The following is a 27036-nucleotide window of genomic DNA, read 5'->3' as shown; positions in this document are numbered from 1 at the left end:
TGAGGCTGTGATTAACACGCAGCACTGGGGGCTTCTCTTTCAAGCCTGCTGGTTGCTTACTGGTGTTTGCAGGGGATGGCCACCCAGTCCTTGTTGGCTACCAAGCAATGCTGTTCTCAGTTTCCAGAAGCTTCCTGTGTGTTTCATCCCTTGAACCCATCTCATGTACAGTCTATGGGAGCATGTTAAATCTTTCTACTTTTGAAATCTCTCTGCTTTTAAAAGTGATTGGTTCAAACCCTCCCGGATCACCTCTGCATCTTGAAGTCTACTGGCTTGGGGCTTTAAACTTCATTTATTAAGTTCTTTACAGCATTATATTAGGGTTAGTGTTTGAGGAAAGACCCAGGAGACAGAAATTTTAGGATTGTGAGTACCACACTATTTTTCACTCATTTTGCCAACAGTTCTTGTTGAGCAGATACAAGGGAAATCACCCTTGGGTGCAAGTGGCTCACACCTGTCATCCTAGCTACCCCGGAGGCTGAGATCTGAGGATCATGGTTTGAAGGCAGGCCAGGGAAAGGAAGTCTGTAAGACTCTTACCTCCATTAAACTATCAAAAAAACAAAAAAAAAATCAAACAAAACCCTGGAAGTGGCGCTGTGGCTCACATGGTAGAGTGCTAGCCTTGAGCAAAAGAAGCTCAGGGACAGTATCCAGGCCCTAACATTAAGCCCTAAGACAATCATGCAAACAAAAACAAACAAACAAATGAACATACCACAGCTCTTCTTCTATGACTTCACAGTCTGTTGACAGGGATGGGTAGACAATATAGTCTTGTGATTAAAATACAGACTCTGGAGTTCGACTCCTTGGATTTTCAAAAGGTATTTACCAGGCAGTTCAGCCATCATTACCACCTTATGTAAAGTTTACACCATCATCAATAATCATGAGACTCCCTTTGTTAGGTGTCCAGTTAGGGAGGGAACACAGACAGGTTTATGGACTATTCTGTTGTCTGAGAAGGAGATAATGTGCTAGGATTTGGAGTTGAAATAGAAGATTGCCAAACAGAATAGGCATAAAACTGAGAGACGGCACAGTAGACAGAAGGGAAAAGGAAGGAATGACTTGGTTCTCATCTCTCCCTGTAAATTTCTCCAACCTCAGCCAGCAGAGCACTGTGCTATGGTGCTAACCATTCAATTATGTTTGTTTTGGGTGCTTTTATGCTTTTTTTTTTTTTTTTGCTGGTCCTGGAGCTTCAACTCAGTGCCTAGGCTCTGTGTTCTGAGATTTTGGGCTCAAAGCTAACCCTCTCCCACTTTGAGCAGCAGAACCACTTCTGGTTTTTAGATGGTTCATCAGAGATAAGAGCCTTTCTCCATCCAGGCTAGCTTCTAACCACAATCCTCAGATCTCAGCCTCCTGAGTCACTAGGATCACAAGCCTGAGCCACCAGCCTTCAGCTATGATTATTCTCTTTTTTCTCTTTCTTTTTTGCCAGTCATATGGCTTGAACTCAAGGCCTGGGCACTGTCGATGAATCTCGTTATGCTCAAGGCTAACACTCTACCACTTGGGCCACAACACAACTTCCAGCTTTTTCTGAGTAGTTTATTAGAGATAAGAGGCTCATGGACTTTTCTACCTGGGCTAGCTTTAAACCACAATCCCTTGATCTCAGTCTCCTGAGTAGGATTAAAGGCATGAGCCACCAGCACCCAGCTATGATTATTCTTTATGGTGTTTATTGGTGAAAATGATCATGTTAGATTGGATTAAAGTGGACTACGTGGAGAAAGGGGAGACAGACTGAAGAATGAAAAAGATCCCAGTGAAGAGGAGGGATGTTTGTATGATAGCTCATGTCTGAAAGGTGGGTAATGGTTCCTACGTAGTTCTAGGTGTCAGGTGTTGGTAGTGAGCTGTCTTTTCCAGCCAATCACTTTCTTTCCTTTTGTTAATAAACAGAAAATGTATCTTTAAGTGCAGATTCCATGCTGAAGGCAGGTAGGAAGGGTGTGGATGGACTAGGCTGTGGATTTTGACAGAGGTTTCCTGACCTGATCATTGATGAGGATTCACTCCGAGCCTTTGCTGTGTATTTCTAATTCTACAATTTTGATGTGTGTGTGTGTGTGTGTGTGTGTGTGTGTGTGTGTGTACACCCATGCTCATGCATTGGTCCTGAGGCTTGAACTCAGGGCCAGGGAGATGTCCCTGAGCTCCTTTTGCTCAAGGTCAGTGCTCTACCACTTTGAGCCACTGCTCCATTTCTGGCTATATTTAGTAGTTGATTGGAGATAAGAGTATCACAGACTTTTCCTGCTGGGGTTGGCTTTGAGCCATGATTCTTAGATCTCAACCTACTGAGTAGCTAGGATTACAGGTATGAGCTACTGGCGCCTGGCCATAATTTTTTCCCCAGTTATTAGATAGTCTGTAATCCCCTCCATCCAGATAATGTATTCCAATTATTCAACTGACAGCTGCTTTTGTGGGTTAAAAGAATGGGACCAAGAAAATTAGAGTGCTGCCTTGTTGCTTGTTGGTGGTACAACTATGAGCAAGTTAGCAAATCTCTTTGTGCTTCTTCTTTTTATGAGCAGTTACACAAAGGAGTTTCAATTTAACAAGTCAGATTAGAAATAGAATGCATCTTGATCCATGTCAGCCCTTTTATGATTCTTCCCCCATCTCTCCCAGCCCCAGCCATCCCCTCAAATTACCTGGTTCTATTTTCACATGTATGTACTGAATATTATAACTGTATTTGCTCACCCTCTCCCTCTCTATTTGTCTGTCCCCTCCTGCTTTCCCTTACCCTCCCATCCCACAGGACAAATTCCAGCTTCCTGGTGGCCATTTTGTTAAACTGCTAGTGAACTGTTCAGAGGAGTTACACCATTTTAATTCTCCCCAGAGTATATTATCTTTTATTCAGTGCAAACTTAGTACAACCACTTTGGAAGTCAGTTTGTAGATAACTCAGAAAACAGACAAACAAAACTAATCATAGAATTACCCTGTGATCCAGCTATGCTACCCTTGAGCAACTATCTAGAATATTACAAGTTCAGCAAGGACACATGTACATTCATATGCATGCTTCTTTCCTACATGGAGTAGGTGTTCATCTTACAAGTAGCTTGAAGATTTTTTTTTTTGCCAGTGCTGGGGCTTGAACTCAGGGCCTGGACACTGTCCCTGAGCTTCTTTTTGCTCAAGGCTAGCATTCTACTATTTGAGCCATAGTGTCACTTCTGGCTTTTTCTGTTTATGTGTTACTAAGGAAATGAACCCAGGGCTTCCTGTGTGCTAGGCAAGCACTCTACCACTAAGCCACATTCCCAGCCCTGAAAAAATTCTTTTTGGTTGGTTGGGGGCCTGAACTCTGGGCCTGGGCGTTGTATACTTGGGGGTATGCATAGGAAGTAGAAAGTTATTACATAGCAATCAACTTTTGATCCCTGACACCTCCTCTCCAGGACAACTCTGACAAGGAGTGGGATCTGAATTTTCCTCTTTATTTCAAAAGCACATCCTGTCATTCCCAAGAAGAAGGAGACAGAAGGGACATCTCCTGTGCACCTTCCATTCAGCTCAGCTCCAGAGGTCAGTGAGGGCATCCTATTTCCTTTTGTCCTCTACTTCAAATGCCTATTTTTTTTTAAGTAATGGAAATAGGAACATGAAGGCACAGGCTCAGATAGCCTGCTTCTAAATTACTGTGAGCAAAAAATGTCTTATGCTGCCTCCTTGCTGAACTCTGTTCAGAAAGAGGCACACTTGGTGTGGAGAATCGAGGTTCCTAGAGCAGGTAATTAGCTCTTGTCCAAATGCAACAAATCCACTGATTATGTCACTTCATCCAAGATGCCCTGTGTTGGTGGTGGCCAATCGTTCTTTTTGTCACCAGCTGCAAAGTCACTCAACATTTCCCTGGCAGAACTGGAGTGATTTAATTGCCCCAGCTGTCAGTCACTGAGTTCTAGCACTCCAGCTGGGAAGGAGCCCGGACATTGGGACTGAGTCCCAGGAGTGGGAGGAGCTGTGGAGTTGAACATGCTCCAAGGCAAGTCCAGGACTCCTTGGGCCAGTGGATTGTTCTAGCAGAACATGGAGAGTTACCTTTCAAAGAACAATGACCTTCTGTTCCCATTGTTCCCACACTGGACAGGGAAGGGGAGTGTAGTGTGGCCACAATTTGCCAAGGAATGGATGAACATGAATTGATTAATTAGTGAATTAATTCATTTATATCTGTTATTGTATCTCTGTTTATGTATGTATATTTATCTATCATCTATTATTTATCATCTATCATCTATATCTATATATGTATCTATGATCTCTATCTACCAACATATCTATCTATATCTCTATTATCTCTATTTATAATCTTTCATCTATATCTACCATCTATCTATTAATCTATTTATGTATCTATTTATCTACCATCTGTCTATCCATATCTATTTATCATCTATATTTATGCATCTGTCTTCTCAATTATCTAGCATCTATATCTATCTATCATATCTATTTATTATCTATCATCTCTATCTTTGTATCTATTATCTATCTGCCTATCACATCTCTCTCACTCTCTCTAGCTCTCTATCATCTATCTATCTACTTGTCTATTAGCTATCTATCTGCTGGTCTACATCTCTCTCACTCTTTCTCTCTCTCTGTGGATCTATCTGTCTATCTACCATGCATCATATCTATCTATATATCTTTTTATCTACTATCTGTCTATCATCTATATCTACTATCTATCAATTATCTGTTGGTCTATCATCTGTCTATCATTTAACTCCTCAAAGTATTTCTTTCCATACATGGGAATAATTAATCTTGTATCTCAGCTTGCAAGAATTCCATCATATCTCACACTTGACAGAGACACAGCAGGGCTTGGGTTGTCCCTTGTAATGACAATGACAATGACAATGGTTGTTTCTGGAAAGCTCCTCTTAGCTTCTTGGCTTCCCATTTCCTGAGAATCTGCCTACCTCCTTGCTTGGTCCTTCTTAGGTTCTTTTGCTGGCTTCTTTCTGCTAAGTTTCAAGCTGTTGTACCTAGAGACTGGGCTTTAGCTCTCTCCCCATCCTTGTCTACCAACTTTCCCTAGTTGATTTCTTCTAGTCCCATGACCTTTATATAAAGATGCTGACACTACCTCCATGTAAATCACCAGCCCCACTTCCTGTTCTCTGAATATATACTTATTTCAAAACACCAAAATAACCATCTACTTGACTTCTCAAACTTGCAATATTAAAAGCAAAATTCTCAGTGAATAACCACCACACAGCTCCAAATAAATACAGCATACTTGTCTCAGGAAATGACAACATTGTGTCCTCCCTACTGTCAAATATCAGGATGTAAGTCATTTCTGACCTACCACCATAGCCAGTCCATTAAAGCCATCATTTCCTGCCTCTCCACACCTTCACAGGCATCCTTTTAAATACTAGAGACTAAAGCTGGGTGCTGGTGTCTCATACCTGTAATCCTAGCTACTCAAGAGGCTGAGATCTGAGGATCATGGTTCAAAGCCAGGTGGGGAAGAAAAGTACCTGTGAGATTCCTATCTCCAATTAACCACTGGAAGTAGAGCTATGGCTCAAAGTGGTGGAGCACTAGCTTTGAGTAAAAAGCTCAGGGACAGCACCTAGGCTCTGACAAAATGCTCACTGAGCATACACTGTATGTATGAAAGATTGTACACACATTTTCTCAGGAGTGACTATATATTGATGGGAAATACCTAAGAGGTTTCCTTTCAAGGAAACCAGTTTACTAGTAGAGATGCACCCCCACACAGAAGCCACTGTACAGCTCTGTGGGGGTGGGCAGACATAGTTAATCCATGGTCTTTAAAGGGATAAGAAAATCAGAAATAGGGAAGGAAGGTGCTGGAGAAGCTTCATGGAAAGGGGACTGAGTGGGATGATGCTCAGCATTCTGAAATAGAAAGAAGGACCCATGTTTTCCTTTCTATGTGGAATCTAGATTTAGTTTACAAACTCATCAGTAAATATATTAGGTGCTATGCGAGTGTACACAAATGTATTCACTGAAACACGGTAGCAGACTGAAGGGACACCTCAAATACTCCAATTCCTCAGAAAGCCAAAATCAAAGTTGATCAAACTAAAACATCAAGAAGTAAGAGCTTGAAGGGAATGGGGTGGAGTCAAGGAGAAAAGGGGTAGTCAAATGAAGAGGAGGAGAATGCAGACAGGAATCCAAAGTATAGCCTACAAAGTTAAGAAATGTGAGGGAAGGGTTGGGTAGGGAAGGGATAGATGTGACTGTGGGAAGGGGTGACATTGATTAAGATATATGGTACTTATAAACTGATTTATGAAATGGCAACTCCTTCATACAATCACTTATAAATAATAATAATAATAATAATAATAATAATAACAGACATTCCTTAGAGGGAAGAGCCTACGGTATGATGTGGAGCTTGTGTGAAATAGAAGCAACTAGGGGACCAGAATTCCGCATGGCAACATTCAGCCATCCTACCCCAATCCCCAAACTCTTGGGGAAAGGAGCATCCATTTCTCAAATCTACATCCCTCTCTTCAGAGGCACCAGATAGGCACCCCACGTCGCATAGACACTCAAGTTCAGAGTGGTGAAAGAATTTAGGAAAAGTCACAAAACAAACACACAAAAGAGTAAACTTCACCAGACTCCAGTGGGACAATCTCACCTGCGCTGGGCCTAGGATCAACATTTCTCCATTTCACAGTTTTACCTCTCAGGTGCCAGCCTCCACCTAGCCCAGTTCCTAGATATAAGACAATATTTGGCACTGCTTTGGTGCCGAGAAAGTGGGACTTCCTCTGTATATATTTTTGGGGTTTATGTTCTTAGAAGAAGCCACTTTTTTTTTTATAGCTGCTTCTGGACAGCCCATAATACCAAAACATATGGTTTCTTTGCATCCGGACCTTCCTCCCCCAACCCCTAACTGAGCTTCCAAGGGTTTGTCATCTGTGCCTCAACATATCTGGTATTTCAAATCGTTTGTGTTGGGAATATATTTAAATATGGTATGTTGTGTTATTTCTTTTTTTAATAGGCCCCTCCATCCATCAGCAAACAGGAGATAAGTGAACACCGAGTGCTTCTCTGTTCTAATTAATATTTACTTGGCTTCAGCACATGGCACATATTCACAGAACTATTTTGCTTTAAATAACCCACAGCAAATGCCCCATTTACCAGGTATTTTGTACCATATCCCCTTCGTACCCTGTTCCCTGCATGTTCAGACCCTTCTTCCCACCCATCGCCAGCTGAGCCAGCAGAGCAGCCTCTGAGTGAGCAAATGGTTTCCTCTTTCTCTGTGCACCCACAACCCCAAAACTGTTTCTTCAGAAGGACCCTCTGTTCTTTCTGAAGCAGAGGCAAGAATTACTCAGTGGGAGTTTGGAGGCTGGATGACTTGTCTTGCCATTTAATGATAATGGGTGGTTAGGAGCAGACTATTCTACATCTCTGAGCCTCAGTTTCCTTCTGCCTATGAAATGGAGCTCCCCTGAAAGGGCTCTGAGGAATGAGCTGTAATGAACACGGCAGGCACCTGGTGGGAGCAGTTACCACAACACAGAAATAAAAGATGACATGGAAACACGTGGAACAGATTGTGTGTGAAGTGAACAAAACAGATTGTAAAGCAAACGATGCTACGTGGGCCCGTTTAAAGCTCAACCTGGGAAGAGACAAATGGTTGGAAGTAGGTATGTATGGCAGTCACATACAAGCTTGGATTTACCTCCTTCATTTTTTTCCCCCTGACACTTGGGCTTCCTAAGTCAATACTGGCAATTTTTATTTGTTTATCACATGTAGGAGACACGAAATCTAGTGGTTCCAATTGTAGACAATGAAAATCATCCAATCTGGGTTCTAATCCCTGCTTCCTCTCTCTTTTTTTTTTTTTTTTTGGGTCCGGTCATGGGGCCTGCACTCTGGGCCTGGGTGCTGTCCCTCAGCTCTTCAGCTCAAGGCTAGTGCTCTACCACTTGAGCCACAGCGCCACTTCTGGCTTTTTTCTTTTTGCTTATGTGGTGCTGAGGAATCGAACCCAGAACCTCAGGCATGCAAGGCAAGCGCTCTACCACTAAGCCACCTTCCCAGAACCCTGATTCGTCTCTTTGTGAGGGAAGACACAAGGCAACTGTAAAGGTAGATTGGGATGGAAAATGGCTGACATCCTGACACTTGGCAGACAACATGGGGCCCCACTGTGGTGCATGCGATTTCCATAGTGCCTTGGGCTCTGGCTCAAAGTGGCTCTCGGTCTTCCCACAATGCCCTGGGTCCCATTCAAAATCCTAGTGATGTCACACCTCCTGCAAGACCAATCAGAGTAACTTCCATACTCCTGCCCTTCCCAGCCCTCCTCCCAATCCCCCACCTTCCCCCCAGATGGGGAAGCACAAGACTTCAGGCAATCAGCAAAAGTCCATGAAGGGAAGGTTACCCTGGGGAACCTTCCTCATAGTATACCAACTGCCTTCCAAGAAGACCCAAACGACTTCTGGCTCCTTAGGAGCCCCTCTGTGGAAAGTCTGTACTTCTGCTTTCAGTAAGCTCACTGGTGTTCTTCATTATTCTTCTGAATTCTTTACCCAGCAGAGACACAGACCCATACCCCTAAATGACACCAGTTGTGTCTCCTCTCTGAGTTTCCACTTTCTCTCATCTGTAAAAACAGATGAATATCCTTCTCATGGCAGCCATTAAGGTGATGTTACCTTTAAAATGACTTAATTGGCAGATGACAAGGTGTCAGGAAGAAGAAAGGAAGGAACAGGTATGGACAGGTTCTCTCTGCAGGGATGGTATTTTAGCTGAGAGCTAAAGCTTGAGAACAGGCTAAATGTGTGAAAAATCTGCAGGAGAGCCATCCCAGACAGAGGGAGCCGGAAGAATCAAGATTTCTAGACAGGAAGAAGCCTCCATGTGTTCAAGGATTGGCAGTACAAGGTGATTCTCAAGAGCCAGCCAAAGACTAGATCAGACAGGGCCTTGCTCACCAGCTGGGACTATGGCGTGAATGGTTACCAGTGCAGCTCCAAGTGTTGCCTCCTCCAAGATGTCTGCCTGGCTAGCAGCCATGACTTCTACACGCTTACTTCTCATTTCTCTAAATGCTTTGGCATTTCCCCTCAGAACCTCTTCCTTGTTCTGCATGTTTTCATTGTTAGGACACCACTAAATAATGAAATAATTAAGGGAGTTTTAGATGGCTTTATAATCATCTGGAGCCCAAGAAAGTATTTGTCTAGTGAATAGAAAATTCCCTAAGAAAGCAATTTGTAATACAATTCTCTGAGCTTATATAGAAAGGAAAAGATTTTTTTTTTACACAAATGAATAACAAACACAGGGTTGTAAAACAACCACTTATTCTATGAGTCAGCAACACTATGTACAGCATCTTTGGGCCTTTCTAGTTTTTTTTTTTCCCCTCTGGAGTAACAAGGCCGTGGTTGGAGGCTCAGTGGGATCTGGGCTTTGCTTTGGGTTGGGCACGAGTTGGAAGCAAACACTGATGCTCTGTTCCTCATAACACCTGTGTCTTGGTGTCCAGCATTGTCTTTGTGCCACCTCCACACATGTCCAGAGCTCATGCCATGTGTGACAGGAACCACCCTAATGTGGCCCATCATTGAGGATTTTGTTGCAAAGGAGAATCTGCTTTTGCAAATGTAATTTATGTTTGCTAATCAGCTGAACTTGAAATAGGGTCATGATCCAATGGACCTCATCTAATTTGAGAGTCTATTTAAAATTTTTTTAAGTAAAAAAAAAAAAAGGAAGAGTTTTCTTCAGCTGGAGACAGAAGCAGTCAGAGAGGTCTGGAGGAAGGGAGATTTCATGTGAGGGAAGGAGGCCTGGAACATGAATGTAGAACAGCCTCTAAAAGCTGGGGGAGGGTGTGGTCCCCACGGCTGGCAAAACAATGGGGCACAATTCTGCAAATATCAGAAAAGACTTTGGGAAGAGGGCTTGATCTCCATGATGGCTCAATCCTGAGTTGAGAATGAAGTCCTAGCACTGTGGCGCTAACCTGCAGAACTGCAAGGTCCAAGATAACCAATCACTAGAAGCTAAAGGACAGAACTGCCAGCCATCACACCATGTTCTCTTACACAGCTCTCGGTCTTCCATTGGTGATGTCTGCAGAAAATTCTTAGCCACCTGACTTAGTTCATTCTCCACTTTTCCACTTTTGTTTTCTGTACAATCTGATGGTGAAGAGCAAAAGGTCCTGCTGCCATGAGTGAGAGTTAGCTGTCTTGGTTAGGAAGTTAAGGACAGAAACAGGATGCTGGGACTTACACCCGCCTGATGAGGACTATGCCACATTGCAGAATGCCTTTTTTGTTCCCTTCAGGTCACCTGTGCTTGAGGTCCTTGCTCCTAAATAAGCCAGGAAATAGATTCTTCTAGAGGTGGCAGAGGAAGAAGGCTCAGTTCACACTGTATTTCAGCCCTGCACAGCCCAGCTCAGACTGTGACCAAGCTAATGTATTTCTGTCCTCTCAAGCTGTTAAGTTTTGCCCTGGAAGCAATGACATACTCATACAGGACACTCATATATGGGAAGAGCATAGAGATTTGGGGACACCGTCTTCTAGCTGTTGTATTCATTACATGTCTAGAGCCCTGGCCTGGCCTGGCTTACTAATCCTGTTCTTTCCAAACCTTTTCCCTCAGTTCTCACTCTCAGATCACCATCTGGAGATGTTCTCTCTAACTGCAAAATCTACCTCAGACAGCAGCATCTCCCAGAATCATTGCCCATTCGATTTTATTTGCTGTGCTATGTGATGATAAGATAAAAAACACCCAAGCCCCAAATCTTTGTTAAAAACAAGTAAGATTATTTCTTTTTTAGATTTATTTTTTTAATGTGGTAAGGATATATGACATGAGATTTACTCTTGTAACAGAATTTTTAGGGGTGTGTGTGTGTGTGTGTGTGTGTGTGTGTGTGTGTGTGTGTGTGTGTGTGTGCTGATACTGGACTTTGAACTCAGGGTCTCTGCACTGTCTCTCAGCTTTAATACTTAAGCTATAGCTCTACTTCCAGCTTTTCCTTGGTTAATTGAAGATAAAAGTCTCACAAACTTTCTTGCCTTGGCTAGCATGGAACCATGATCCTCCTATTTCAACCTCTTGAGTAGCTAGGATTACAGATGTAAGCCACTGGTGCCTGGGCTGTAAGAGGATTTGAATTGCACAATGCATTATTTTTTACACATAGGAGCAATGTTGTACTGTAGGTCTCTAGCGAAGTACTGGGGTTTGAACTCAGTGCCTTGCACTTGGTAAGCAGTTGCCTTACTGCTTGAGTTACGCTTCAGCCCTTTTTTGTGGGGGGTGGGTATGGGGGTTGTTTTACTGATTTTTTTTTTCAATAAGGACTTGAGTTTATGCCAGGGCTGGCCTTGGATGTGATCACTCCTTCTATATCAACCTCTTAAGTAGTGGGTATTAGAGGCACACAGCACTGTCCTTGGCTTATTGGTTGAGCTAGATCTCAAACTGTGACTATTCTGGTCTTTACCTCTTGAGTAGCTGGAATTTCAAATGTGACAAACCATGCATGCCTGGCCATTTGAGTTCAACAGGAGTCTTATGTGGACTCATTGGTAATTCTCCCTTGGCCAGCCTCCATTCCTAGTGCTCACCATCCCATTGAAGGATTCTATGAGTTTATTTTTGTACTTTATATATAGATGAAAAAAATGGAAGCATAAGGATTTGTCTTTCTTTGCCCGGTGTCTGCACCTCATGGGTGTAACTGCACTGTCTTACCCATTCTTCTGTGAGTGTGTGCTTAAACTTTTTCCATGTCCCACATTTTGTGATCCTGATCTTACTACTTTTTAGATTAGTACCCGGAAATAAGATTTGCAATATTACACAGTGGCTGTTTTAACTTTTTGAGGAACATGCTTTCCCCAAGTGGATGTATCATTTTTTCATCTCTACTCCCAGAGGACAAGGATTTCAGTTTCTTCATATTTTTGCCAGAGCTAGAATTCAGACATTGCTTTTTCAAGGTATCTGTCCACAGTGGGCGTGTCTGCTGAGGGCGTGGTTAAAGTGGGTGCGGCTAAGGCCCAATGCTCCTCCTAGGCCTACTCCCCAGCCCTCCATCCCTGTCTCCCTGGACCATTTTCTGCCTCTTCCCGTTTCTATGGTTTCTGCTGTGATCCCAAGCAAGCTGGAGGGGAGGAGCAAAAGCTTCAAACTTGGACTCTTTGGCAATCCCTAATATCAGGTCCTCGACAAATGTTCCTTGGCTTGAACACAACATTGAAAACAGAATTCACTGCAGATCCAAACATTTGTTCTCTTCTTATGTTCCCCCACATGCTCTCCAAACTAGGGTGTTAATAGGCAAAGCGGGTAACTTTGCCAGTTTACCACAGAGAATTTAGCTATCAGCATATATTTTTTTAATTTAAAAAAATGGTTAATCACGCCATCAACGACACAGCTCAAGTCATTTTGAAAATTGCCAAAGTAATTTCTTCGCCTTTTTTTTTTCTCTCTTCTCAGCAATCCCTCCTCTTTCCACGCCTTATACTAAACTGACAGTTCTAATTAGCGATCATGAAAACCCAAGCTTTGAAACCTCTGGCAAACTAGAAACCAATTTTCCAGAAATGTCATAGGGCTTCTTTTCAGGAGAGATGTCATGTGTGTTACAGGCTGAGCTTAGGTGAAAAGGGGAAGGAATAAGAAGTTGAGGAAAGATTCTCAGGTTCCTGCCTGGTCTCTAGGATGATTTTTACTCCCTGTGAAAAGCTGCATGCTGGTTGTTCAGGAGGCTGAGAATCATGATTAGAAGCTGTCCTAGCTATGAGACTCATCTCTAATGAACCACCTGAAAACCGGAAGTGGAGCTGTGGTTCAAAGTGGGAGAGTACTAGTCTTGGAGCAAAACAAACAAAAAAGGCCAGGCACAGCACCCAGGCCCTAAGTTCAAGTCCCATAACAAACAAACAAAAACTTTACCGGAGCTGGTAAATTTTTGAAACTCATCTCCATTTAACCAGCAAAAAGCTGGAAGTGGAGTTGTGAGTCAAACGGTTGAACACCAGCCTTGAGAGAAAATGCTAATAGAGAGCACAAGCCTAGAGTTCAAGCCCTCATGTACTAGCACCAAAAAAACAAACAAAAAGAAACAACAACAAAAAACCCCACAATATTGTCTGTGAATATTGACACATACACACACACACACACACACACACACACACACACACACACACACACACACAAATGTGACACATTAGAGTGACACATGCTCTTTCCAGAGCATGCATCAGTTTACCCCTCACAGCTTTGTGTACGGCCTGTAACCTAACAGCTGAATCTGGCTTGGCTATACCAGGAGTCAACAGCAAGTCTATTTTGAGGCTGACATTGATATTTATTCCACAGATGGCCAGCCAGGGTGCCAGATCTGATGCCAATATTTCCCATGTGTAGAAGAGCTCAGACCAGGAGGAAGACAAAAAAAAAAAGCTCCCCAAAGAAGGTGATATTCTCCAGGCAAGTTCCAGAGAAAACACAAGAAGCAAAGACCTTAGGGATGAAAGGAACAGAAATCAAATGACCTCCCTCTAGGGGAAGTCAGAGGAGATGCAATAGCAGCCATCTTGGGAAGGGGCAGCATGTGGGGGACAAGGCCCAGCCGGAGCCCATTCAGCTGGGCCCAGAGGGGCTGGAAGGAGGCTCCAGTGGAAAGGAGGTATGGGGTGGGAAGCAGAGGTTGACATGAACCATTATACAATTTTGAACAAACATTGACTCGTAGGTTGGACAAGGTCTTGGGCTGAGGTGGCAACAAGAACCAAAGTATGGAAGCAGATAGGTCATGTAGGTGGGCTCCAAATCAGAGGTGGTTACTCAGATTGCCCAGAAGGGTGGAACAATACTGAAAAAAAAAAAAAGAAACTGAAAACTTTAATAGATTCGGGAGGTGGGTGTGGGGAGTGATGAGGACAAGGAGGGCTTGCTCAATTTTTTTTTGGGGGGGGGGTTCCATAATTAAGATTAAATTTTTTGCAAGTTGTCCTATATATTTATTCTTCATCTGATACTATGAGGAAAGCAGTATTTAGCTCCGTTTTATGGATGGGAAAACTGAACCATATAAGTCTAGGTGTCTTTGCAACAACACACAACTACTCAGAGTCTTGATTTTCTTCCTTCCTTCCTCCCTCCCTCCCTCCCTCCCTTCTTCCCTCTTTCCTTCCTTCCTTCCTTCCTTCCTTCCTTCCTTCCTTCCTTCCTTCCTTCCTTCCTTCCTTCCCTCCTTCCTTCCTTCTTTCTCCTTCTCCTCCTCCTTCTCTCTCTCTTTTTTCTTTTCTTGTATGTGCTCATCCTGGGGTTTGAACTTAGAAACTGGGTGCTGTCCCTGAGCTTTTCTCTTGCTCAAAGGTAGTGTTCAACTACTTAACCTACAACTCCACTTCCAGGTTTTTTGGTGGTTAAGTGGCGATAAGAATTTCATGCCTGCTTGGGCTGGCTTCAAACCATAGTCCTCAGCTCTCAGCCTCTTGAGTAGGCATGAGCCACTAGTGTCCTGCAGGATTTTACTTCTTAACCCCTAGGATAGCTTGTCTGTGTTTGTATCTTAGGCTTGGGGTTGGGGAAATCTTAGATGCATCAGTGCTATTTTTCTCAGGTGGAAAGCACTGGGAAAAAGAAATACCCAGAAATGCTGGTGGAGCATCAGCTACCTAACAGCGCATCCTACCCATGACTCCTACAACACTATATTTTCCAACCTACTGGTAAGTCCTGCAGAGAGCTTTCTGTGTGTCCATGCTATCTAGATGGATGCTTGGTTTTCTCTGTTGCTGGAGGTGTGCTTCTGGGAGCTGGGCGTGGTCTCCTGAGATCCTTCATTCCTTGTTTAGCATCTAACAAGGATGGGAGGAAGGGGAAGGAGAAGTCCCTGACCACATTTTTCCTTCAGCTTCTTAGCAGTTAATGATTAAATTAGCAATGGAAGGCTGCCTGAGAGTAAGAAATGGGGTAGGCCCCAGGAGAAAGAAAACTGCCTGAGATAAAAGAGGAGGAGAGGTACCTAAATCTATTAGAGCAGCCAACTATGTTAAAAACCACAGACAAGGTACCTACTTCATTTCCAATCTGCCTTGTGGCTTGTTAGAGGATCAAATACAACAACAGATGACTGTACTCTGAAAAAAAAAATCAATCAAAACACACTGCAAATGAGCCCTTATGGTTCTGCTGTTGTAATACAGAGAGTTAGAGACTGGAAACTGCTTCAGAGACCTTCAAGGTTGTCCTGATCATTTTGCAGGTGAGGAAAACCAGGCAGAAGTTCAGAGAGATGGAATGACTTTTTCCAAAGTCACCCTGGAAATGAATGTTGCAACCAGCTTTAGATAGTAAATGCCCCACTTCAGGCAGAGAGCTCTTTCTACTTCAATCAAGCATTGCTTTAGAAGGATATTGCACAATGATGGATAGTCAGGTCAGTTAGGACTAGAGAACTTGCTTAGCCACTTATTAATTATGTGGTCTTGACCAATTTATGGAATTATGGTGTATGTGTGTGTGTGTGTGTGTGTGTGTGTGTGTGTGTGTGTGTGTGTGTGTGTGTGTATGCACGTGCACGTGTGCTTGAACTCAGAGCCTTGGCTTTCTTGCTGAAGGCTAGCACTCTACCACTTAAGCCACAGCTTCCTTTCTGGCTTTTTGCTATCTAGTTGGAAATAAGAATCTCTTAAATTTATCTGACCTGGCTGGCTTTCAACCCTGATTCTCACATCTCAGCCTCCTTTCTAGCTAAGATGACAAGAATGAAGTTCCAATACCTGCCTGGAGCCTCATTTTTTTTTTAATCTGGAAAAAAGTGGAATAGTTCTAATTGTGAACTCACAGGGTTGTTATGAAGATTAGATAATGGGTAAAGAATGGTAATGATTATCATGATAAGTTCATGATTGCACATTTTTTCTATACTGTTCAATTATCCATTCCAAATGAAGACTGACCTGAATTTCAGAGGCACCCAGCCCAACCAAATACATACAAATTCTAATTTGGCTTTCTCTTATATTTTACTGATTGGATCCATAGTGAGTCAAAACAGAATGCTTTTCTTTAACAATTCACAATACTAGCTCTAGCCTAACCCCAAAAGTTCACCAGGGAATCAAGTTCAAAGCAAGTCCAAGAGGCTGTGTATGTACAGTATTCCAAGTGGAACTGAATAGCTCATGCAAACGACCGAGGGAGGGTAGAGGGAGAGATGAAGGTTGATTCAGGATTAGAAGATCTATTATGTTGCTGCAAAGAAGTCCTTATTCCAAAGTGTGAAAGGCTTAGAAAATGAAGAGCTCACAAGTGTGAGCTGATCCTGCTCAAGGGAATTGTCGTGTGTACCATCAAAAATAATTGTCTAGGTTGTGCTGTGTCTTCAACTGAAAGCATCAGACAAGATGGAAAATACCATGTCATGAAAATGAGTTGTGGGTTCAGTCATCCCTTAACCCCCAGCAATCACACACAAGGTATGAGGCTGAGACATCTCCTGTCTACACAGGAAGCATGCCTCTCCATGCCAATGTGTAGAACCACATTTTGTCTACATGAAAATAAAAAGCTCTCCCTTCTGCCTCAGGTCCCTTCCCAACGTCTCTTTACTTACAGAGAGAAACTCTGATGGACATGATGGTAGATGCCCACAAAATAACAGCATATATACATATTCATATCTTAGGGAAAAAAAGACTTGGAAATTTGAGATCTATTTTTTTGAGGGGGTGGGGGGAGGCTGATCCTTGGGCTTGGACTCTGGACTTGGGTGCTGCCCCTGAGTTCTTTCATTCAAGTCTAGGCCACTTTTTGAGCCACTTCTGGTTTTCAGGTGATTCATCGGAGATAAGAATCTCACAGACTTCCTGCTAGGGCTGGTTTCAGACCACAATCCTTAGATCTCAGTCTCTTGAATAGCTAGGATTACAGGTATGAGCCACTGAGATCAGGTTCTTTATAGCAAAGTTTACACAAATAAACCCTTGTATCGGAATAGGTGTTCATGAGTCCCTTCACTTGGTTTGTAGGTTTTACTTGTTTTCCCCCACCTCAGCAACTCCCTGCTTCTCATCCTTCTGATGAACATGTCTAATCTCTAAAGGCTCTAGGACTCAGGAACTGGTCATCTGCCAAGGGAGCCTCATTGGCTCCCAGCTCTTTAAATATGGGATGTTGATCCAGGTGTCCATGACTCAGTCCTGTAACTCTAGCTATACAGGAGGCTGAGACCTGAGAATCCCAGTTTGAAGCCAGTCTATGACTTTTATTTCCAATTAATCACCAAAAAGCTGCAAGTGGAGGTATGATTTGAGTACGAGACTTGAAGGAAAAAGCTAAGGGACAACCCCCAGGACCTGAGTTCAAGCCCCAGTACCAATGCATGCACAGACACACAGACACACAGACACACACAGACACACACACACACAGACACACAGACACACAGACACACACACACACACACACACACACACACACACACACACACACACACACACACACACACATTCTTACAATGCTGAAATCCAAGCTGGATCTTTCCCTTTCTTTCATACTCCTTAGTACATTCAGTGTCTCCTCTGGCATGTTGAAGAGACACCTCGAATCAAATATTACAAAAGAGAACCCTTGGTTTTTCTCCATTCTTCAACTTATCCTACAAGTGGTCCCCATCTCTGGGAAAAGATTCCCCCAGGGGTTCTCCCTTTAAAACACATCCTAGATTATTTCACATTACCTCTGCAGCATCTATCCTAACTAACCATACCTATCGATTCTTGCCTTACTAACTGGTCATCATCTCTAAACTCTGTAATAGATTTTCCTCTACAAGACACCTCATGAGGGTTTTCAACCTCAAAACCATTGATGCTCTAGGCCAGGTATGAATTAGTGGAGGGCGACTGAGATGTTGAGGGTCATCCCTGATACCGACCTCCCTCATCTGAGATTATCCAGCTTGTCTCCAGACATTGCTGCGTTGTCTCCCAGAGAGCAGAATCACTCTGATGGCCAGAATTCCTGATCTGAAGAGAGATCTTTCAAAATGTAAATCCGACCGAAGGAGGCTCTGGCAGGAAGCTTTGCAATAGCTTCCTGTCATGTTTAAAATAGGATCCAAGTTCCTGACAGAGGCTCATTCAGCATGTACTGTTCCTGAACACCCTTCTGTTGTCTTTCATGTGACTAGATCCTCCTCAGCTCTCCATCTGAGCTTAAAGGCAACTTCTTCCAGGAAGTCCAAGTTGGGTTCACTTCCCATACTGTTCCTTTCTTTAACCTGGTGTGGCTCTGGAACTACATTGTGATTCTATTAACCCTTTAAGGAACTGGGTTTCATTTGTCATTTGTCATTTTCTTATGCGTAGCATGAGGTTGAGTAAAGAGCATTTAAGAATATGGTCATGCCAGTTGCAAACAAGGGCTAGTCTGCATGACAGGTATGTATATGATTCTCATTTAAGTGGAGACCCTGGAGGCAGAGATAAAGATGAGAATACCATACAATGCCTTGTCAATTTTCCTTTTTTATCCCATAGTTTTGCAACTGTAATGAAATATCCAGGCCATTCTTTGCTCTATTTTTTTTTTTAGGTCAGAGACCAGGACTTTTGCTCATCGATTGGTGTTCTACTCCCTGAACCATGAATCCAACCCCCCCAAAAGTCATTTTGCTTGTTTTTGTTCCATGTATGCTAGTACTGGGGCTTGAACTAAGGGCCTCACAGTTGCTTTTCAGCTCAAGTCTGACACTTTACAAGTAGAGCAATTCCCCCACTATACTTTCTGATCTTAATCAGAAGTCATTTTAAAAGCAATGTTTCATTCAACAATACTGATTGAGTATCTGCTCTGGGCTGGACTCTGGGAAAAGGAGCCAGACCACTGCAGGGGGTGGATTTGGAATTTGTGCCCACAGGAATTATACCACTTATCCTCTAGCCTGGGATATAGTCATTTAAACACGGTAATATGTGACTTAATTTTTTTGTGGATATCAGGAAATGAAGGACAAAAGAAGGAGACATGTAGGCATCATAACTTAGACCATGTTTCATGGGTACTTGCTGCTTTTGGATAGGAACTTCTGGGCATGTCTCTTAAAATTTTTTTTAATGGTTATCATAAAGGTGATATACAGAAGGGTTATGGTTACATAAGTCAGGTAAAGAGTATATTTCTTTTTGGACAATGCCACTCCTTCCCTTGTTTTCTCCCAGTTTTCCCCTCCTCTTTCCATCCAGGAGTGGTATAGTTCATTTTCCACATAGTATCTAGTGTGTACCACTGCTGCATTTGTTCACCCTTTGTCTCTCCATTTCTGAGCCTCCTCTTGCCCCTCCCCTTAAAGAGAGATAAAGGAACAAACAAGATAAAAAGATAAGAAAACATAATAGCAATGGAGAAAAAACCTTCTGTTTCCATTTCTTGGATGTGCCTGTCTCTTAAGTCCATTTGCTATAAAATGTAGTTGCTATAAAATGGGATTGTTTCCCCGTTGGTCTTGGCAATGATTTTCTTGTATGTTACCAAAAGCTCAAGCAAACCCTCCCCCCAAAAACAAAAACACAACCAAATAACAAAACAACAATAAAAGCTATTATAAGCAAAAAGAAATAAACAGGTATATAATATATATAGAATTGAGAAAGAATTGTACAGCAAAGGAAACAATCAACAAAATGGGGAAGAAAACAACTCATAGAATTGGAGAAAATGTTTGTAAACTGTATATCTTATAGCAAGCCAATATCTAAAAACTACAAGAAACTCATAGAACTGGATAGAAAAACAAATCAAAACAAAACAACACCAACAAATATTAATAGCTCAGTTAAAATGGTATACAAAATGTCAACCAATATTTCAGAAGGTGCTCAGTAGCCCTAATTATCAGGAAACTTCAAATTACCTATCAGCTCACAGATATTAATAAATAAATACTAAAAAATACATATTTCTAAAAATGAAAAGAAAACCAACTATTGAAAGTTAATAAAAACAATTCCTGTGCAGGTTGGTAGGATGCAAATTGATAACCACCATTACAGAAAACAATAAATGGAAAATAGAAAAATAGAGCCACTGTATGATGTAATAATCAGTTGGTCATTGGTAGTTGACCCTGTAATCCTAGCTATTCAGGAGGGTAAGATCTGAGGCTGGCAGTTCAAAGCCAGTTCAGGCAGGAAAGTCTGTGAGACTCTTTTTAATTTTTTTTTGGGGGGGGGTTCGGTTGTGGGGCCTGAACTCTGGGCCTGGGTGCTCTCCCTCAGCTCTTCAGCTCAAGGCTAGCGCTCTACCACTTGAGCCACAGCACCACTTCTGGCTTTTTTCTTTTTGCTTATGTGGTGCTGAGGAATCGAACCAGGGCCTCATGCATGCAAGGCAAGTGCTCTACCACTGAGCCACCTTTCCAGCCCCACTGTGAGACTCTTATCTCTAATAAATCACCAGAAAACTGGAAGTGGCTCTGTCCCTCAAGTGGTAGAGTGCTTGCCTTGAGTTGAAGAGCTCTGGGACAGCGCCCAGGCCCAGAGTTCAAGCCCCATGACTACCTCCCCCCCCCCCCCACACACAAAGATTTAATAGTAATACTTACAGGAATATACCAAAAGAAATAAAATCAGTATCTCAAAAAAGTGTTTTTACTTCCATGATGCCTGTAGCATGATTTCCCCAAAACCAAGAAACAGAAACAATCTCACTGTCCTCTGATAAAGAAAATTTGATGTATTCACAGAGGAATACTGTACAGCATGAATAAAGGAAGAGAAGTCTATTATGTGTCACAACCTAGATGAATCAGGAGGACACCAGGCTAAGTTAAATTAAGGTAGACACAGAAAGACAAGTAATATATGATCTCACTCTGGCCAACCTCAGAGAACAGCACCAATTCTTACCAGGGCCTGAAGTGTCAGGCAAATGCAATGACGTTTGTTATAGGATGCAAATAAAGTTAGAAAATGAAAAAGTTTCAGAGATCTAGTGGATAAGGTGGCAAACCTAGTAAATAAGAATGAATGTTATATTTGAAATTTGCTAATAGTCATTCTTAAGTAGTAGTTCTTAAGAGTAATTCTTTTTTTTTGGGGGGGGGAGTCCAGTCGTGGGGCCTGTACTCTGGACCTAGGCGCTGTCCCTCAGCTCTTCAGCTCAAGGCTAGTGCTCTATGACTTGAGCCACAGCACTACTTCCAGCTTTTTTCTTTTTGCTTATGTGGTGCTGAGGAATCGAACCCAGGGCCTCAGGCATGCAAGGCAAGTGCTCTACCACTGAGTCACCTTCCCAGCCCCTTAAAAGTAATTCTTAAGTGCTCTTACCGACCTCACACACATACTGATGTGAAATACATTAATTAACCTATTAATTATTTTCATAACACATATGTCTATCAAAATATCACTTGCCAGGGGGTCTGTGGCTTATCACTAGAATTCCAGCTACTCAGAAAGCTGAGATCTGAGAATCAAAGTTCAAAGCTTTGTCCAGGAAGGGAAACCTGAAAGACTCTTAACTTCAAAGAAGCTTTAAAAAGCGAGAAAGAAGTAGAGGCATGATTCAAGTGGCAGAGCGTCAGCTGTGAGCAGAAAGACCCTGAATGTAAGCTCTTATATTAGCAAAAAAAAATTCGTATATCTTTAACACATGTAAATTTTATTTAGCAAACATCCTCCATGAAGCAAAGAAAAGTGGAATTCTGTCTTTGGGAAACTGACATTCTAGTGTGGATTGTTTTTTTTTTTTTAAAAAAAAGGAATTTTAATGTATAGACAATGTGCTAAGAACTAAAAGTTGTAGAAAACACATAAAAGTTCGGAGGGCAAGTGGCCACAGAGGTTCTTCCTTTTAGGGGCTGAGAAAATCAAGAGAAGGTGAGTATCCTAGAATGGCCTAAGCGGTTAAGGCCAAGGAATAGAAAGGTAAAAACTTTAAGGGGGCTGGGTAGGTGGCTCAGCGGTAGAATGCTTGCTTCGCATGCATGAGGCTCTGGGTTCGATCCCTCAGCAGAAAAGGCCGGAAGTGGCACTGTGGCTCAAGTGGTAGAGCACTAGCCTTGAGCTAAAGAGCACAGGGACAGCGCCCAGGCTCAAGTTCAAGCCCCACAACTGATAAAATAAATAAATTAAAGGATCCAGGAGTTTGGGATAGAACAGAATGTAGAAGCCAGTACATAAAAAAGGGGTGAAATGGAGGTGGAGGAGAGATAAAAAAAGAGCAACAGAGAGACGAGTAGAATATCAGGGGCCAAGAGCTTTAAAGGAGACATTAAAAGGTCTGGGGAGATTAGAAGTGAGATATTCAGACCAAACTGCAGGGAGAGATTGGAAGCATGTAAGATCCTTGGTTGAAAATTGGCCTCTTGGATGTCTGACAAAGCCGTGTGTGTGTGTGTGTGTGTGTGTGTGTGTGTGTGTGTGTGTGTGTGTGTGTGTGTGTGTGTGTGTGTAGAGAGACAGATATACAGAGAGAGAAAGAGAGAGAGAGAGGAGAGAGAGAAAGAGAGAGAGAGAGAGAGAGAGAGAGAGAGAGAGAGAGAGAGAGAGAGAGAGAGAGACATGGGGCTTGAACTCAGGGCCTAGGCACTGTCCCTGAGCTTTTGTGCTCAAACATAATGCCCTACTGCTTGAGCCACAACTTCATTTGGGGATTTTTGCTGAATAATTAGAGATAAGTGTCTCATGGACTTTCCTGCCTGGCCTGGCTTCAAACTGTGATCCTCAGATCTCAGCTGCTTGGTTAGCTAGTATTACAGGATGAGCCACCTGCAGCTGGCTGACAAAGCCTTCTGTGCTAGATTATCTGGAGTCTGACCCTACACCCTCAGAGGGCTAAAGCTCAGACCCAGGGTTGTCCTGACTTGGCTGTCTAGAACAAAAGAGAGGGCAGATTATCTCATGGAACTGCGGTGGGATTCATTAGCACATCCCTCTCTTAGCTGCCTAGAAGCCATTTTAGAACCTGTTTAGACTCATGTAATCATCTTCTGTCCAGTCCATGGTGTTACCTAGTGGGTTGCTCAATGCTGCCCTACATGAAGCATCTCAAGAAAACTTCCAGCCAGCCATTCTCTCGCTTGTGAACTTACTGATTCATTCTTCCTTTTCTTCATTACATTAGTACCGTTGCTTTTCAGACCTGTCTCTCATTGAACATTAGATTCATATCGATTTTATTTCCTCCTCTCTCCATCCTGCTTCTTTTTGTCCTCAGCCCATGGCTGCTCATCTATTTCTGTGCATATAGTCATACTGTTTCTCACATATACCGGAATAATGCTGATAGTGATGCATAACACACTGTTATTGTTGGTCTTTTTATATAAATATATATACCTACATATACTATACATATCTATGATATGAATTTTTTCCCTTTTGGTCTAAAAATGGTTAAGCTTAAATTTTTCCCAATTGTTCAGGGATAAATGCACTCTACTAAATATGTAAGGTCTTATCTACCTGGGTTTGAGTACAGAAACTAAAGATGCAATATCTAAATAATGGAAAAAAGTATATTGGTAAGTGCAGATCGAAAGCACTTCTCATTTAGATGCTTATTTGTTACTTTCTTTCTCAGTCAAAATACATTCCTTGGGGGTCCATGGTAGGTGCTAGAATTACTGGGGTGGAAGAGGTAATGATAATAACCTAAGTTAGCCTTAAGCTTTATTATCTCCAAATTAGTCCTCTGATTAGCAAAAAAAAAAAAAAAACCACATCATCAGGAAGTGTCTGAAATGTAAAATCATATGCCTTAAACTCGGACCTACCAAATGAGAACATGCATTTTAAGATCCTATGTATTCTGTGCACAGGATAAAAATTTGGAGCTGGGCACCTGTGGCTCATGCCTGCAATCCTAGCTACTCAGGAGGCTTAGATCTAAGGATGCCATTTGAAGCCAGCCTGGGCAGAAAAGTCCTTCAGACTCATCTCCAATGAACCACCAGAAAACTGGAAGTGAAGCTGTGACTCAAAGTGGTAGAGCATTAGCCTTAAGCAGAAGAGCTCAGGGACAACAAGTGCCCAGGCCCAGAGCTCAAGCCCCATGACTGAAAATCAAACAAAATAAAAACATTTGAAAGCAAGGGTTTAGATGATAGGTATTAGAGGAGCCATGGGAATAGTAATACAGATTTCTGCGATGCAGGAAGGATGGGGTTAACAGAGCTAGCACCGTGCTGTAGAATGCTTAATTATTTAATGGGTGTTTTCTCCACTGAATTAAGGGATATTTTTTTTGCCTGTGAGTAGTGAGAGATCAGGTTCTGTTCTTCAGGAGAGTCTTCCACTCACCTAGACCAGGCCTAGACTACTGTAAGTGCCTACCACGTGCTTTTGCTTAGCGCTTATTGAATTGTTTACAGAAGCACTCAAGCAAATGAGAAGGTTTTCCAGCTTTTAGGGAAGGATGGAATTGTTTGATTTTTATTGTTTTTGGTTTTGATTTATTGAATAGGGGAAAAAAGTGTTTCTCTCCAGCAGAAAAATACATTATCATTTTCAAAGCCACATCATTTCACCGCAGTTGACATATACAGGATAGAAAACTCACAAGATGAAATGGAAACAAATTTTGCACAGAATAGATTTTGTTTTGTGGTTCAAGGCTATACATGCATTTATCTCTTTTTTTTTTTTTTTGTTCTGGGCCTGGGGCTTGAACTCAGGGCTTAGGTACTGTCCCTGAACATAGTTAATGCTATGTTACTTGAGCCAAAGCTCCACTTCTGCTTTTTGTTGGCTATTCTAAATAAATAATGAGTCTCAAACTTTCTTGCTCAGTCTGACTTTGAACCATGGTCCTTAGACCTCAGCCTCCTGAGTAGCTAGGATTAAAGGTATCAGCAAATGGTGCCTGGTACATTTACCTTTTCTTGCATGAGTTGTTTATTATTATTATTATTTTCTATCATTTGTGGTGAGTTGGGTGATTCACAATTCAGCCAGTACTTCCAATTTATTTGCCCTAACAGATCCTTTATTTACTAATATCCTTAGGCTCAACTGGTAAGAACAATAACTACATATATATATATATGCCATTTAAAATAATATCTCTTATGATATACCCATACATATAATATACAAATATATATACATAAATATACATATATACAAATATATAATATACATAATATACATACATATAGTGTAAGATTATATTATATATAACATATATAATATACATATACACACATAAATATACATATATACAAATAGATAATATACATAAATATACATATATATACTATTTAAAATCATATCTCTTATGATATACCCATACAAATCACCACTTTCTCTGTATATATTAAGGCTAATGCTCAGTAAAAGCAACTGTGTATTGAATGTATACCAAATCCCACTACCTTCTCTGTCATTTGCAATGCAATTTCTTCTTTTAGGTTAATTTAAATGAAAGCAAATTAGTTCTTCTCTGCCTTTTCTCAGACTGTCTCTAGAGTTTTCAATGCCCCAATTTTGATGTGAAAGGATGCCTTTTAGTATCTAGTAGTATCATGGGCTTTATCTATTACTTCTAGGTGTGTGGAAATATTGTCTAGGGAAAAAATTATTGGTATAGAGTTTTATTTATTGTTTGGCTGCAAATCTCAAACAAAAGTCATAATCATTGATACTCTAAAGGAATCTTAGTAGCTCACAATTTTGAAAAGTACTGTAGACAAGTTTTACATGAAGCTTGATGCAATGTGATTTCCATGCCCCATGGAATCATCTAGCCTATGTCCTGGTGCCAGTTATGAGAGATTTATTATAAAGCAATAATATTGGAGATGAGCAGTATCAGGCAAGCATAGACAAGTCTATGAATAGGACAAATTCAAAATCCAGAAGCAGACCTTCATGTATTTGACAACCGATTTATGGGAAAGGTGTCTACAGTTTGAAATAAATCATAAAACTATACAATATATCTAAGTGCAAAAATCATCTTGAACTGTCTCACTAATACTAATATTTATAGGATAGAGAGTATTTTTTTTCCTCTTTCTCTTCCTCCCTCCATCCTTTCCTTCCTCCCTCCCTCCCTTCCTTCCTCCCTCCCTCCCTTCCTTCCTTCCTTCCTTCCTTCCTCCATTTCTTCCTTCTTTCTCCTCCCTTCTTCCTTTCTTTCTGTTTTCTTTCTTTCTTCTTCCTCTCTACTTCTCTTCCTTCCTCTCTCCTTCCTGCCCTTCCTCCCTCCCCCGCCTTTCCTTCCTTCCTTCCTTAAGTCTTTCTTTCTTTCTTTCTTTCTTTCTTTCTTTCTTTCTTTCTTTCTTTCCTTCCTTCCTCCCTCCCTCCCTCCTCCCTCCCTCCCTCCCTCCCTCCCTCCCTCCCTTCTTTCTTTCTTTCTTTCTTTCTTTCTTTCTTTCTTTCTTTCTTTCTTTCTTTCTTTCTTTCTTTCTTTCTTCTTTCTTTCTTTCTTTCTTTCTTTCTTTCTCCTCTCTTTGTTTGTTTCTTTCTTTCTTTCTTTCTCCTCTCTCTTTCCTCCTCTTTCTTTTCTTCTCTTCCTTCCTTCCTTCCTTCTCTTTCTTTCTTTCTTTCTTTCTTTCTTTTCTTTCTTTCTTTCTTTCTTCTCTTTCTTTCTTTCTTCTCTTCCTTCCCTCCCTCCCTCCCTCCTCCCTCCCTCCTCCCTCCCTCCCTCCCTCCCTCCTTCCTTCCTTCCTTCCTTCCTTCCTTCCTTCCTTCCCTTCCTTCCTTCCTGCTAGTCCTGGGGTTCGGACTCAGGGTGTGGATGCCGTCCCTGAGCTTTTTGTGCTCCTCAAAGCTCCAGAGCTAACACTCTACTTTCTTTGAGCCACAACTCCATTTCTGGCTTTTTGGTGGTTACTTGGAGATACGAGTTTCATAAACTTTCCTATCTGGCTGGTTTTGAACCATGATACTCAGATCTTAGCCGCCTGAGCAGCTAGAATTACAGGCCATGAGCTACAGC

At 41.9% G+C, this 27036-nt stretch overlaps 1 protein-coding gene across 1 annotated transcript in view; it reads right to left on the bottom strand.

Annotated features, from left to right (window-relative positions):
* LOC138808678 (glutamate receptor 1-like) overlaps window positions 1-9207 on the bottom strand; it is a gene marked incomplete at its 5' end in the record, with an annotated part of 72177 nt that extends 62970 nt beyond the window's left edge. The window contains 2 exons of the mRNA XM_069994921.1: window positions 7210-7331; window positions 9058-9207. Of these exons, the coding sequence (XP_069851022.1) occupies window positions 7210-7331; window positions 9058-9207 (272 nt within the window). The remainder of the gene's footprint in view (window positions 1-7209; window positions 7332-9057) is intronic.
* Window positions 9208-27036: the final 17829 nt, after the last annotated feature.

The sequence above is a fragment of the Dipodomys merriami genome, unplaced genomic scaffold (genome assembly GCF_024711535.1).
Source record: "Dipodomys merriami isolate MVZ:Mamm:240054 unplaced genomic scaffold, mDipMer1.0.p SCAF_467, whole genome shotgun sequence".
Classification (NCBI taxonomy): domain Eukaryota; kingdom Metazoa; phylum Chordata; class Mammalia; order Rodentia; family Heteromyidae; genus Dipodomys; species Dipodomys merriami.
Note: the sequence above shows the minus strand (reverse complement) of the source record. Positions and strands in the feature narration are given on the sequence as shown.